Source organism: Macrobrachium nipponense, chromosome 25 (genome assembly GCF_015104395.2).
Source record: "Macrobrachium nipponense isolate FS-2020 chromosome 25, ASM1510439v2, whole genome shotgun sequence".
Taxonomy (NCBI): domain Eukaryota; kingdom Metazoa; phylum Arthropoda; class Malacostraca; order Decapoda; family Palaemonidae; genus Macrobrachium; species Macrobrachium nipponense.
Genome location: NC_087214.1, coordinates 36541112 through 36555079, shown reverse-complemented (window position 1 = coordinate 36555079; position 13968 = coordinate 36541112). Strand labels below are relative to the sequence as shown.

At 48.2% G+C, this 13968-nt stretch overlaps 1 protein-coding gene across 1 annotated transcript in view; it reads left to right on the top strand.

Annotated features, from left to right (window-relative positions):
• LOC135199370 (tubulin-folding cofactor B-like) overlaps positions 1-13968 on the top strand; it is a 53785-nt gene that overhangs the window by 24211 nt on the left and 15606 nt on the right. The window contains exon 2 of the mRNA XM_064227347.1: positions 10867-11002. Within this exon, the coding sequence (XP_064083417.1) occupies positions 10883-11002 (120 nt within the window). The 5' untranslated portion in view covers positions 10867-10882. The remainder of the gene's footprint in view (positions 1-10866; positions 11003-13968) is intronic.

Here is a 13968-nt window from a genome sequence, read left to right as displayed (position 1 = left end):
GGATATTGCCCACAGTTCCTTGGATCTTTTTCCTTGGGAACCGTGGTGGTTGCTCAACACGTTGTGTAGTTAACCCAGACCCTCGCAGGCTGAACAGCATCGAGTCCTGGTGGTGACCGTAAGAATGGATGAGGAATGAGAGTGTGACTGGCTCCTCTTCCATCTTTTTCTTCCCTCTACCTTTGGGTAGAGGGACACGGTCGTCACCCTGCTGGGTAAGGACGAGATGCAGGTGAGCTACTCAATAGAGCACCATCCTATCCCTTTCAGTAGGGATAGGAGTAAATATCCACCACTTCCTCCAACAAGGGGGAGGAAGTGGATGCCAAATTGAGACAAACCCATCATTTTATGATTGTCTCTTGCAAACAGGAACAAGTTCTTGCTTGCTGGTACGAAGAGATACGCTTGCCTCTCTCTTAGTACTTGGCCCAGAGGTCTGACCATTGATCCTGCGGTGCACACCCCGATCAATCGGACAGAGGTTTGGATCCCTCCTTGCTCTTACGACCAGGGGGGGGAGGCACTCCAGGGTTGGACGAACACCAGTCTGTTCACCAAAAAAGACTCAGATTCCTCCACCAAGAAGTGAGTCTTCCTATTGTTAAAGGACCGAGGGTTTGTATTACGTATCGGAACAAATGACAATTTGTCGAAAATTGCATTTTTCCTAACTATACAAACTGAGTCCTTTACATATACAGTAATACTTTGGTTACGAACCGATTAGTATACGAATTTTTTAACTTACGAAGTGACGACCTCATTCTGGAATACGAATTTCACTTGGAATACGAATGCGCGAATTTCCATCATGGGAGGCCGCCTGATTTGTTTACATCGGATGAGCGTGGGATCTGCGAACGCATTTTTTTCGGCCAAAACTTAACGCCTGCTTTGTTTACATCGGATGAGCGTGGGATCTGCGAAACGCATTTTTCGGCCAAAACTTAACGAGGGTCACGTGACTTCCTCCTACGCATCCCTTGACCCTTTTTAAACCATAACTCTTTCAATATCTCGCTGGCGGTAAGATTGAACACATCTGTCCGTGATACGCTCTCAAATTTGCTTAGTGATTTGCGCACGTGTTTGTCCGTAATAGTGCTTATACATTACTATTACCCAAATACTAAAGACAATGGCTCCCAAGATGACGAAGGCAAGCAGCAAGAAGGAAAGCATAAGAAAGAAGGAGATGATTACAGTCGAAATGGAGAAGGAAATTATCCAAATGCATGATAAAGGCGATTGCGTGAAAGACATTGCAGCATTCTTCAAGCGGTCGCAATCAACGATCTGCACTATTTTGAAGAAAAAGGAAGAAATTAAAGCCAGTAAAGCATCAAAAGGTGTCAACAGTATTGACGAAACAACGGCCTTATATTCTCGACGATGTAGAAAATTTGCTCATAGAAAAATATTTTTTCAAAATTGTGAAAGACAACATAGTGTTGCGTAAGCGTAAAATTAGTGATCGTAGTGAACGGTGCTCTCTAGAGAAAGAACCAGAAAGTCTTCCAGAAGTGTTCACGGAGGGAGATTTCCCCCCAGCCCTAACCCTCTCCTCCTCACCCTTCCCCTCCTCCCGTCTCCGTCAAGCCAGCAGCCACACTCGCCAAAGGTAAAGTTCAGGTTTTTACTGTGCATGCATATTAAATCTAGTGTTTATATTTAATTTCATTCTTCAATTTTATAATTTTATGTAATTCCTACACGATTTTCAACCTTAGTGAACAAAAATAAATGGAAAAAATATGAATTGAAATGGTTATTCATGGTCGGGTGGGTGGAACGCATTATTTGCTTTTATAACATTCTTATGGGAAAATCCATTTGGGTTACGAATTTTTTAGGTTACGAAGCAGGTTCTGGAACGGATTAAATTCGTAACCCAAGGTATTACTGTAGTCCCACCTCATGCCACCCCTCACTCTGCAACTTTTTGCATGGGCCTAAAGCAAAAGTGATTCTTCACCTCTCGGGCGCGCGCACGATCGGACAAGCAGTTAACTACCGTTCTTCCCCTTGTTCGAAGCTTACGACCGTCCCAGCTGCCGCTAGTTACCTTCCTATTGTTAAAGGACTCAGGTTTGTATAGTTAGGAAAAATGCAATTTCGACAAATTGTCATTTTAGGTTAGTTTAAATCTGCCTCCAACTGAAGGAAACATCTTAGCATAAGCATAGTAACCTTTTGTATACACACAGGCTTTACAAGACTAGTTGTTCCGACACGGCATACAAACCTTCGGTCCTTTTACAATAGGAAGGTACTAGCGGCAGCTGGATAGGTCGTAAGCTTTCGAACAAGGGGTTCGGTAGTTAACTGCTTGTACCGACAGGCGCGCTTGCGCGCGACTGGGAGGTAAACAATCACTTTTGCTTTCGGCCTGCTGGCGTGTAGACGTGTATCATCGCTCTCTGCCCGCTTCATCGTCGTTGCTTTCGCATGGTTGTGTTTTTCTTTTTTCTATTTATCTAGTGAAACTGAATTGTAAGTACAATCTTTTCATATTTATTTCCATCGAATTCAATTGTGAATTAAAGGATCTTGGTTTCTCCACGCCCTCCGATTACCCGAGTGCCGGGACTGAAGGGCGTAAGTGCGGGAATTCATTTTCCCAGAAATGATCCTCGTATTGTGTATGCTCGTTGCCGAGGGCGGGAGAGCGCTCGCTCCGAGCTTATATTTTGGTTGAAAATGTGTAGATGAAAATCGTAAGTAAGTACCCTTTTCATTTATAGCATTCGCTCGGCACGAAAACTATTCTGTATGGAAGTGGCAATCGCAAGTACAGTATTCTTTTTCATTTCATATATTTTATTTTGATTGTAGCAAATACTCATTTTGGATCATTTCCGCTCTTACCCGGAAATTGATCCTTTCCCCTTTTATTTGAATGAAGTGAAATCGCAAGTGCAGTTCTTTTTCATTTTCATATTTTATGAGATTGCATTATTTTACTTGGATCAATGTTTCCGCTATTTCCCGGGAATTGATCCTTCCCCTTTTTATTTTGTATGAAGTGAAATCGCAAGCGCAGTATTCTTTTTCATTTTTCATATATATTTTGATTGCATCAATTCATTATGGATCAAGGTTTCCGTTCATAATCGGGAATGGATCCTTTTCCTTTTACCCTTGCGCTCGGTACCGAGGGCGCAAATGCGCTCGATCGAGCACTATTCATTGTGAAGTGAATCGTAATGCAAGATTTCTTTTTCATGTTATTCCTTTTATTATTGATTGCATCAATATTTATTTTGGTTAAAGTTCCGCTCAGTCAGGGATTGATCCTTATGCCCTTGCATTCCGGTGCCGAGGGCACGATTGCTCTCGGGCTCTTATTATTATTATTGTTGGGTACATGGGTGCTGTGCGGGGGTGTGGGAACGAGAATCCCTCTCTCCCCCCCCCCCCCCCCCCCCCTCTCCCCGTACGCTCCCACCAGATGGCCCTTTCCCTTCGGGGGGTTGGGAGGTTATCTGGGTTCTCCTCCTCGCCCGATCCGTCGAGCGCGGGGGGGGAGGGGCCGCTCGGTGCCCGATGTACAATTGTATTGGGGTCTTCCGCTCGTTCGGTGTGGGGGCTCACCCCCCCGCGCGAGGGGAGGGGACTTCCTCCCCCCCACTAATCACTACTACTGTTATTTCCGCAGGTGCTATTGCCACGAGGGTGGACCTTGGTGAGGTATGGGCGTCCTTCGATTTGCAGGGCGTGCCTAGTGTCCAGGGGCGGCGGTTCTATGTCGGGGCCTGCTGCGGTCACCCATGGAGTGGTGACCACGCTCCAGGTGACGACGTCCACCTCCTCACCAGGTGTACTCGCCTCACGTAGGGTAAAACAGTATCTTGCCTACAGTACCGCGTGGGAAGTGCCGTTCGCCGTACCGAGAGGGGGGCGTGCCGCCGCCGCTCGTGGTTGCCGCGCTGCCGCGACCACACTTCCGCTGCCCTAGAGCTCGCCCCTGGACCTGCCGCCGGTACCAGGATGTTGCTGGCTGCTGCTTCACCTCCTGTGTTTCCGGTGCTGCCTGCCGTACCTGCCGATTCTGTGCTGACTGTCCCTGCCGTTGCTGCGCTGGCTGTCCCTGCCGATGCTGTGCTGGCTGTGCCTGCTGTTCCTGAGATGCCCATACCTGCTGACGTCGTCCCTGTTCGTGGTGGTACTACCCCAGACTTTGGTCTGTCTGTACAGGTGTGTCCGGGCCCTGTGGCTTCGGCTACAGCAGCCCCGGCTCCGCCCTGGATAGCAGATCTTACGTCTGTCCTGAGGAAGCTGACGAAGAAGAGGAGGGTGTCGTCGTCGTCGTCTTCATCTTCTTCATCGTCGTCGGCTGCCGCCTCTTCCCCTTCGACTTCTAAGGCTTCACAGCCGAGGAAGAAGAAGGTTGCCTCCTCCCTCCTAAGAAGTCTCCCTCGGGAGAAAGCTTCTCGGGACCCGTCTCACCTCGGTGGGACGGGAGGGTTCCTTCCGCTGGTCCTCCTGCTCCTTCGGGAGCGGGGCCCGTCTCTTCTTCCGCAAGGAAGAAGACTACGGGGACCAGAGGGGTACCGGCTAACACCGGTACTTCCTCGCCTGGTGTCAGTGGTTCTGCCACTGCATCAGGGTCCGTCTCGGCCTCTCGTTCGCGGGAGGTACCGAGTGTACGGTCGCCTACCAGCGACCGTGCAGCCAGGAACCAGACCTCTGAGTCCGCTCAGCGTCAGGTTCACGGCACGGGGCGGAAGACTGGTGACAGCCGCTCACGCGACTCTCACCAGACCAGCTCTCGCGGCGACCAGCTGGCTACCCGGGGACGTGACAGTCCACGACCGGCCACGGGCTGAGGCTGGGAAGATGTCCCCCCGTTCGCCGGTGCCAGCCACGGCTGGAACCGGCGATGTGACGTGCCGTGAGGACAAGCACCGGTCCTCACTGTGACAGTGGAGCCTGCAGGTCGCCTGACCGTCGCTCTCACAGAGAGCGATCGGATACGGCAATCCAGCACCAGCTCTTCTGACACTCGAGATCGGGGCCGCTGTGCTCAGTCCAGCCGTTCTCCACAGCGAGACGGTTCGACCAGGCCTGCAGCTCGATCGCCACCGCGGGTTGACGATTGCCTGCAGCCCTCCAAGCCTGCTGGTTCTGCCAGCGAGCGAGGAGGGAGCGTCAGGTTGTCGCCTCTCCGTACCTTCAACCACCTCGGGTTACACCGGGAGGAGCGAGGTATTGAGGAGTGATCGTGAGGGGTGCGCCCCTCATGATCCCACCACGACGCCCTACGTGCCAGGCACGGTTCTTGGACCGGCCAGGACGTATGCGCAAGTGGATGGAGAAGACCGAGAGGGCTGTCGCTGTTCCCCCTTCTTAGGAGGAAGGTTCTCGGAATATGCTCTTGCTCGAAGGGCTTAACGGTCCTACTCCGCAAGATGCTGTGACTTCCGAGATCCAGAGGAACTTTGCCGAGGTTATGGCGCTGATTCGTCAGCACAACGACCTCGGGGAAGGATCGCCGCTCCCACCAGCAGAGCCACGTCTCGGCTCGAGTCGTTTTGGGGCCCGAGAGGGAACCCAAACCGACGGTGGGTCTGCCGCGATCGGAGCTTGCCGACTGTGTTGAAACAGGTAGTCTCTCGTCTCCGGACAAGAAGGCTCTCTCAGTTCTGGCCGGTCGAACAAGCTACTTCACCTCCTCTACTGCGACAGAGGCGTTTCTACGTGTCTTCGGACAACCGTATTTGAATACCCCTTCGGTCCTCCTGAGAGGTTTTCGACCTCGACGAGGACTGGAATGAGTCGGAGGACGGTATCGGCTCTCTCCTGTCAGGTGTCGATCAGCCCCACCCAGACGACGTTCACAGTGGCGGCAGACCCTTACCTACAGTATGAGTTCGTAACCCTCCTCGGGAAAACGTTTTCTCCTGACGATAGGTTTTCCCAGACTCTGAGAGGCCATCGCCGTAAGGCGATGGCTGCTCCTTTTCTTCTCCAACTGCTAGTTCCGCTGGGAAGGCGAGCCAGTATCCAATTCCTCCCCCATTCCCTCTCTCCTTACGGCTACGAGGGAAAGGGAGGGATCCTACAGAGATTTCTCTGTAAGATCCCACGTTAGGGGCTGCGCTACCGGGGGGACCTTCGGGTCCTACCTGACGTAAGCCCCGGTCGTTGAGGAGGGATCCTGCCCCTTTCTCGATTTCTACGGGAATCGAGAGGTCCACCAGCCGATATCGTTTGACGAATTCGGTGGGGGGTTTCGCAGAGTGCTTAGAATTCTACGGAATTTCTAGCGCACTCAGAGTGTTCGAGTTTTTTACGATCTCCAAACACTTAGGCGAGACCACGGTCCAAAGTGAGCGAGAATCCCCCGATAATTGTTACACGATAATCGGGAACCTCGCTTATGCTCGAATTCCTGTAATTTCTAGCATTTTTGGAAGAAGACTGCTGAAAGAAGAGTATCTCCACAGTAGGCGATTAAACCTGGAGTAGAGGAGGAACGGACGAGAACTTCCAGTTTGGCGTGAACTATCGTCTTCGGTATTCTGTTCACCATTGAAGCTTTCCTTTGGGAAAAGACTTCTCCTTCACTCTCTTGACTAGAGAACGAAGGGCCGTCGAATCTCCCAATCCTTATTCTCATTCCTCGAGAGGAAAGAATTTAGGATGGAGGTCGTGGTACAGAACCTACAAATATACTACGTATATTACCCTCGCGACATGATTCTTTTAACAGTTGAATTGTCCGGGGGGTAGGCGCATACCGTAGTTAACTCTACGGTTTGTGACCGAGACGAATTGTATCTTAATTGAACTGCAACTCGGGGTTGCCTGCAACCTCCCAGCAGTTATCAGTTTCGATTTTAGATACTTGGTATTGTCATGACAACACCAAATCAGCTTTTGTATTTACCGAAATCCGTTTCGTTTAAATATAATTGCTCGAGCGTATTCTTTATGCTCGATGGTTCTAGCCGAACGCATTCCTTCGTGGAATAATGGATACCTGGCAAACTCAGGATGACGAGTCACCGAGAGCTACTGCGTATTGACTGCCTGATAGCGGCTCAGTATCAGCTAGGTCTCGGAGATGCACGGTCGGTTACGTCTCTCTCTCCCCTGGTTTGATTGACTACCGAACCGTATCTCTGCCCAACAATCATGGACTTAGGTCTCTGATTAACGGGGATTCTAGCAATAATGAAGGACCATCTACTGCTGTGACGCTCGATTTCATCGCCTTCGACATTGCGAGAATTTTCAACAGAGATATCTCTTCGACTCTTTCATCTTTCTGTTTACCGCACGGTAACAGAAGTCGTACTAGTCTCCCGCTGCATCGCACCGCGATAATGCGAATGATTTTTGCAGACATCTGAGTTTGTCTTCATATCTCGTATTCGTAGGTGTGCAATTATTCATTGCTCGCCCCGAATTAACAGATGTGTCAGAAGACATCGCCTACTCTCCGACCTGACAGCTCTACTTCCAAATGTTCAGCCCATGAGAAAGCAGTTCTTCAGGCAGTATTCCCTGTCTCTTCATTACTGAAAAGCGCTCCGCTTTTATTGCAACTACGATCCTCACCGGACAGCAATGAATAGCGGTTAGCGTTCAGTCTTTGTAGCACAGGTTCAGAATCTTGAGAATCCTTCTCTCGGTTCAGCTGTGAAGACGTAGGTTGCTTTTTCTGTACACCTTCGTCTTCAACGACACATAGTGTTGTTTCTCCTTAGCTGAGAATCAACTATACTATGAGATATCTTGCCATGAGGGACCTCGGTCTCTAGAAGGCAATTGACTTTCGCCTGTTGGGCACATGCCTTAAGAGAATCATCACCTAGCCTTCTGGCATTGGTGACGAACAAATTATTTGTTTAGTCTCTTGGCATAACCCTTTTAAGGCCCGAAAAGGTCACGTGACTTGCTCGGATGCTTGGACAACTTGCCTCCTTCCAAACGCAGTCAGTCGGCAGCTGTCAGAGCGCCCGAGTCAGTTACGAACTACGCTGTTGACTTAGTTCGGTTGTTACAAAGCAATCATTACTTCGTTTTAATAGCTTGTCACAGTAGCCATACCATCGACACCCACCATTGAGTGTCGGTGTCCTATCCACTACCGAGAAGAACTTCACTGCATGGGGATAGGAGAATGTGAGACACTTCGCTGCGACGGATAGAAAAACAAGTAAAAAATAGACCAGTATGGGTACAGGACACACGAAGTCGAGAAGAGGGATAGGTCATACGACCACTTCCCTTCTTTTCCTCTGAGGTAATTGCATGACTTTCCTGCGAAGTCAAGCATCCAGGGGATGGGGATTCGTGACGCTCGATTTCGTACCGACTTCGTAGCGAAGACTCAGAACCCTTCGGTTCCTGACGATCGGTTAGAGTCCTTCACAATCCCCTCCCTAATGGACTTCACCGCCTTCGATGCGAAGGAGATGCTGCTTTGTCCTGTGAAAGCGCGACCACGCTTTCTGAAGAAACTCGACATCCCAGGCTGAGTGTTGAAGACTCTTCGTCAGCACCAAGATGACCTGGAAGTACACTCCCTCGAGTTACACAGAACTTCTCCGTGGCGCAGGGTACTGAAGGGAGGGGGTCTGGTACAACCAGACCACTGGCACCTCCTTCTACCTTTTGGATATTGCCCACAGGTCCTTGGATCGTTTTCCTTGGGACCCCGTGGTGGCTGCTCAACACGTTGTGTAGCTAACCCAGACCCTAGCAGGCTGAACAGCATCGAGTCCTGGTGTGACTGTAAGAATAGATAAGTGAATGAGAAAGTGACTGGCTTCTCTTCCTATCTTTTTCTCCCCCTCTACCTGTGGGTAGAGGGATACGGTCATCACCTTGCTGGATAAGGACGAGATGCTGTGAGCTACTTGACAGAGCCCCATCCTATCCCTTTCACTAGGGATGGGAGCGAATATCCACCACTTCCTCCTACAAGGGGGGGAAGTGGATGCCAACAAGAGACAAACCATAACTTTATGTTGCCTCTTGCAAATAGGAACTTGTTCTTGTTTGCTGGTACAAGAGATACGCTTGCCTCTCTCTTAGTACTTGGTCCAGAGGTCTGACCATTGATCCTGCGGTGCACACCCCGATCAATCGGACAGAGGCTTGGATCCCTCCCTCGCTCTTACGACCAGGGAGGCATTCCAAGGTTGGGCGAACACCAGTCTGTTCACAAAAGACTCAGATTCCTCCCACCAAGAAGTGAGTCTTCCTATTGTAAAAGGACCGAAGGTTTGTATGCCGTGTCGGAACAAATGACAATTTGTCCAAAATTGCATTTTTCCTAACTATACAAACCTGAGGTCCTTTTACACATAGTCCCACCTCATGCCACCCCTCACTCTGCAGTTTTTGCTTGGGCCAAAAGCAAAAGTGATTTGTTTACCTCCCAGTCGCGCGCGCGCGCCTGTCGGACAAGCAGTTAACTACCGAACCCCTTGTTCGAAAGCTTACGACCTATCCAGCTGCCGCTAGTACCTTCCTATTGTAAAAGGACCTCAGGTTTGTATAGTTAGGAAAAATGCAATTTTGGACAAATTGTCATATTTTCGCAAATCATTTGCTACATAAGCATTGAGGACCCTTCAACAGTTGGGTGGTGAGGATGGAAATTCATACATTAGCAAGAGCAGGCCTCTCTGAGTAAGGATGTTTTGTGGATGGCTGATCTGTCTTGTAGTACAGGGTAGTAGGTGTTTGTGTTATGGTTAGTAACCGATTAGGTTCTGCTATGGGTGAAAAGTTGAACTGTTTTAATTCAAGAACTTCACTTAGTGATGGCTGTTTTAGGAACCAGTTACAGAAATAATGGTAAATCTGAAACAATAATTCCCACAAGGAATAATGTAAATTCCATTAATGCCTTCCTGACACCCAGAAATATTAACAAAATATACTTTTTATAGAGAATAAAGACAGTTCTACATACAGAAAATGAAAAATAAATATCAGAAAACAATGAAAAATAGATATAACTTACTAATGAAATGGATAAGTACACATTTAACATCACTTGCCTTTATGGAAGACTTGCTTAGGGTAAGGAAGATGGAGAGGAAGCGAGAGGTTATTGTTTGGGAGGGTAGTCACCCTCCAGAAGGACTTCCGATATCAAAGACCTATCTGGGATTAGTTCCCCTCTTTGTTTTTTCACTGCCACTATGACCAGCTTGAGTGTCACTGGACCCTTGTCACAAAATTTTTTTTACATGACTCCACATTGCAAACATGTCCTTAATTACTGAAGTAGGCACATTATATATGCCCGTTCGCTTTTTGAATTTTTCCCTCCAGCCTCTGGTGGCCTTAAATTTACTATCAGCAGCACTTCTTGTAGACATTTTTTTACTGAGATCAGCATGGAAATCCTTGCCTATTCACATATTATTGCCTCCAACATTTTACTATGAGTCCTTTCTTAAAATCTATAGTGTTTCTCGCCCTTTTTCTGGCACTTGGAACTTTCTTTGGCCCCGTGATGGCTTATTTACAGTGGCACCCAAATGCAAAAGCGCATAATGTGGCTTATGGCGCTGATAACCAGTTATTGATGCCATAAGGGTTCTTATGGCACCAATAACCAAAGCTCAGCACGTTATGGCACCATAAATCACCGATTTTATAGCGCTAGGCAAGCCTTGTTAAACCAGTTTGCCATTAACCGAGTCTGCCGATAATTGGGGACTACCTGTATTGGTTTTATATCATACTGTACTTAAATAAGCATGAGTACTATGTAACATTAGATTTATTCATAAATACAGTTCTATCAAAGCCTTTGGTAAGGTCTTGATCGTCCACTTAGTTCCAAGGTTTTGTTATTGTTGGAATCGATACAGTTTTTTTTTTGTTTTTCAGATCGCCGTCATCCAAGATGGGAGAACAAATTCAGATTATCACGGCCCCGCTGGTCAACGTCCGCATCACCAGCAACATCAACTCGTTCATGGCTGAGAAGCGGTTTGACCGAGGTCTTACTATTGCCGACTTGAAGGTGAGCGTTCTGATGCTTTTCACTGGATGGTATTACTATCAGATGTTATTTGTGGTAAACATTGTACTATATTCATTCATCTCTGGTGTTTATACTAAACAGTTTACTGTACTTTAAACTATATCGTGAAAGTCATGGGAATGCAACTAAAGTGTGTTACAAAATCTCTGGTTTTAATGTATGACACTTACCTGGCAGGTATATATATAGCTATATTCTCTGTTCCACCTGGCAGAAATTTTCAAATCTCGCGGCAAACGCTAGTAACTTATTAGTAGTTCAGGCAACCACCACCCCGTTACCGTGGCGCTAGCGCCAGGAACTGTTCCCACTTGGGCCAGATTTTCTCTGCCAGCCGAACCGGCAACATTGTTGGTGGTTCCCTGCTAGGATTTTCATTCTCGTTGCTGACTTTTCATGGATTTTTGGTATCGTACTTGGAAACCTTAGCTTGGCATTCGCTTTGGATTGTTCTTTAAATATGTCTGACACTGGTAGTATGTTTAGAGTTTGTGTGAAAGAGGGGTGTAAGGTAAGGTTGCCGAAGGCTTCGGTCGACCCTCATACTATTTGCAAGAAGTGTAGAGAGAATGTGTGTACTTGGGAGAGTAGGTGTGTTGAGTGAGAGAAGGAGTGGAAGATATTTATGAAATATGTTGAAAGGCTTGAGAAAGATCGAGTGAGGAAATCTGTTTCTTGTAGTGAGAGGTGTGAGAATTTGTCAGAGAAGGAGTGGAAGATATTTATGAAATATGTTGAAAGGCTTGAGAAAGATCGAGTGAGGAAATCTGTTTCTTGTAGTGAGAGGTGTGAGAATTTGTCAGAGAAGGAGTGGAAGATATTTATGAAATATGTTGAAAGGCTTGAGAAAGATCGAGTGAGGAAATCTGTTTCTTGTAGTGAGAGGTCGAATACTTCCAGTAAAAGGAGTGAATGTGTTTCCTCTCCAGCTCCTTCTAACGTAGAGTTGGTAGTTCCTTCTCCCCAGGTATCTTCTGCGCCCGCTGCTGTATCGCAGGAGGCGAATGATACACAGATTGTTAAGGTGTTCGCTGCCCTTGCGTCCATGGGTGACCAAATACAGCGCATTACGGATAAAGTCATTGCTTTTGATGTCAGTGAAAGTGTAGTGTCTGATCGTCTCTCTCGTGCTCCTAGACCTAGACCTCTGTCAAGCTCCCAGACCCAAGGGAGAAGGCATGTTGACAGTCAAAGGGAGGCGAGAGAGGTTTTGTCACGGTCAGGCGTCCCTTCGAACAGTCCTGTTGTAAGATCCCAGGCTGTTGCAGTTCGCCGCAGAAAAGGCGTAACTGGGAAGTGTGCGTCCTCGGATGGTTCGACATCAGAGCGGGAACATCGGTATTCGGTAGTGTCTCGCCCCCTCAAGAGAACTTTAAGGACATCGACCACTCAGGATAGACGTTCTCAAGATCGTGAGGCTTGGAGTAGCCCGGAGGTTATGTCCTCCTCAGACGACGGGGACATGGTTCCGATCAAGAGGAAGAAGATTGTTCGTTCGAAAGAGGACTCGGTACGGCCCGTACGTTCCTGGATTTCGACAAGAGACTCTCCCCCGTCCTCTTGCTTGTCTTCTCCTCTTCTCTCTCCTTCGGTTAGAGTTCAAGATCGCTCTCCTTTACGTCCTAGTCCTTCTCGTCTTCCTCCTCCTTCTACGGCTGTCCATCAGGATGATAGTACTAAGGATTTCTTAAGGGAAATGCAGTCTAAGCTTGCAGTTCTCGTTAGTTCATGGGATGCTCCTTTGCAAGGACCTGCCAGGCGTAAGGACGATTTCCTTCCCGTTAAGTCTTCCAAGAAGACGGAAGACAAGTGTTCGCTCGCCGAGGATTTAGGACGCACTGGCTCTACAAGGACGGGTGATCGCGTAGTGTTTCAGGACGCAGGAAGAAGAAGATCGTTTCTGAAGAAACAGGACGCAAACGTCAGGACACGGAACCACTTGTGGACGCAGGACGCAGGCGGCAGGAAGCAGATGTGTCTACGATGGACGCAGGACGCAGGACATCGATACTTCGTTGGTTGCAGAACGCAGACGGCAGGACGCCGATACTTCGTTGGGGGCAGGACGCAGGCGGCAGGACGTTAATCTGTCAACAAAGCGTCAGAACGATAGTGATCTGCAAGACATTTCTTCAGCAGAAGAAGAATTGGACTTTGTTGAGGAGAAGAATGTGGAACCGTCTTCGGATTACAAGATCCTCACTTCACGTCTTCTTTCTATTTTCGAAGGGGAATTCCAACCTACGGCGCCTTTATCTCCCCTGTCTCAGTTTTCCAAGACTAAGACTCCAAAGAAGTCCTCATTTATCAAGATGACTCTGTCGATTTCAGCTAAGAAGGCTCTTCAACGAGTGAATAACTGGCTGAAGGACAAGAAAGAAGCGGGGAAATCCTCTTTCGCTTTTCCCTCAGCCAAGTTAGCATCGAAGTCGGGAGTGTGGTACGCTACTGGAGAAAGTCTTGGCTGGGAGTACCTGCCTCCTCCGAGGGGGACTTCTCCAGTATAGTGGACAGCTCGCGCAGACAGGCGTTGCAGTCTGCCAAGGTCTGGTGGACTTCGTCCGAGTTTGACCATCTTTTTAAAGGAATTTTTAGGACTTTCGAAGTCTTCAATTTTCTAGATTGGTCATTGGGAGCGTTGGCGAATTCCTTAGAAGACGAGAATTCTCAGGATACGGAAGTGGCTAAGAGCATTATGTCCTGCATGGACAAGGCTCTGAGAGATGGAGCGAATGAACTGGCTTCATTGTTCACAGCAGGAGTTTTGAAGAAGAGGTTGCTTTTGTGCTCATTCGCTTCGAAAGGTGTTTCCAACTCTCAGAAATCAGAGTTGATGTTCTCTCCCCTTTCAAACCAACTGTTTCCGTCAGAGGTTATTAAGGATATAGCGCTGGCTCTTTCTCAGAAGGCCACTCAAGATCTCTCTTCGTCAGTAAGGAAGTTTT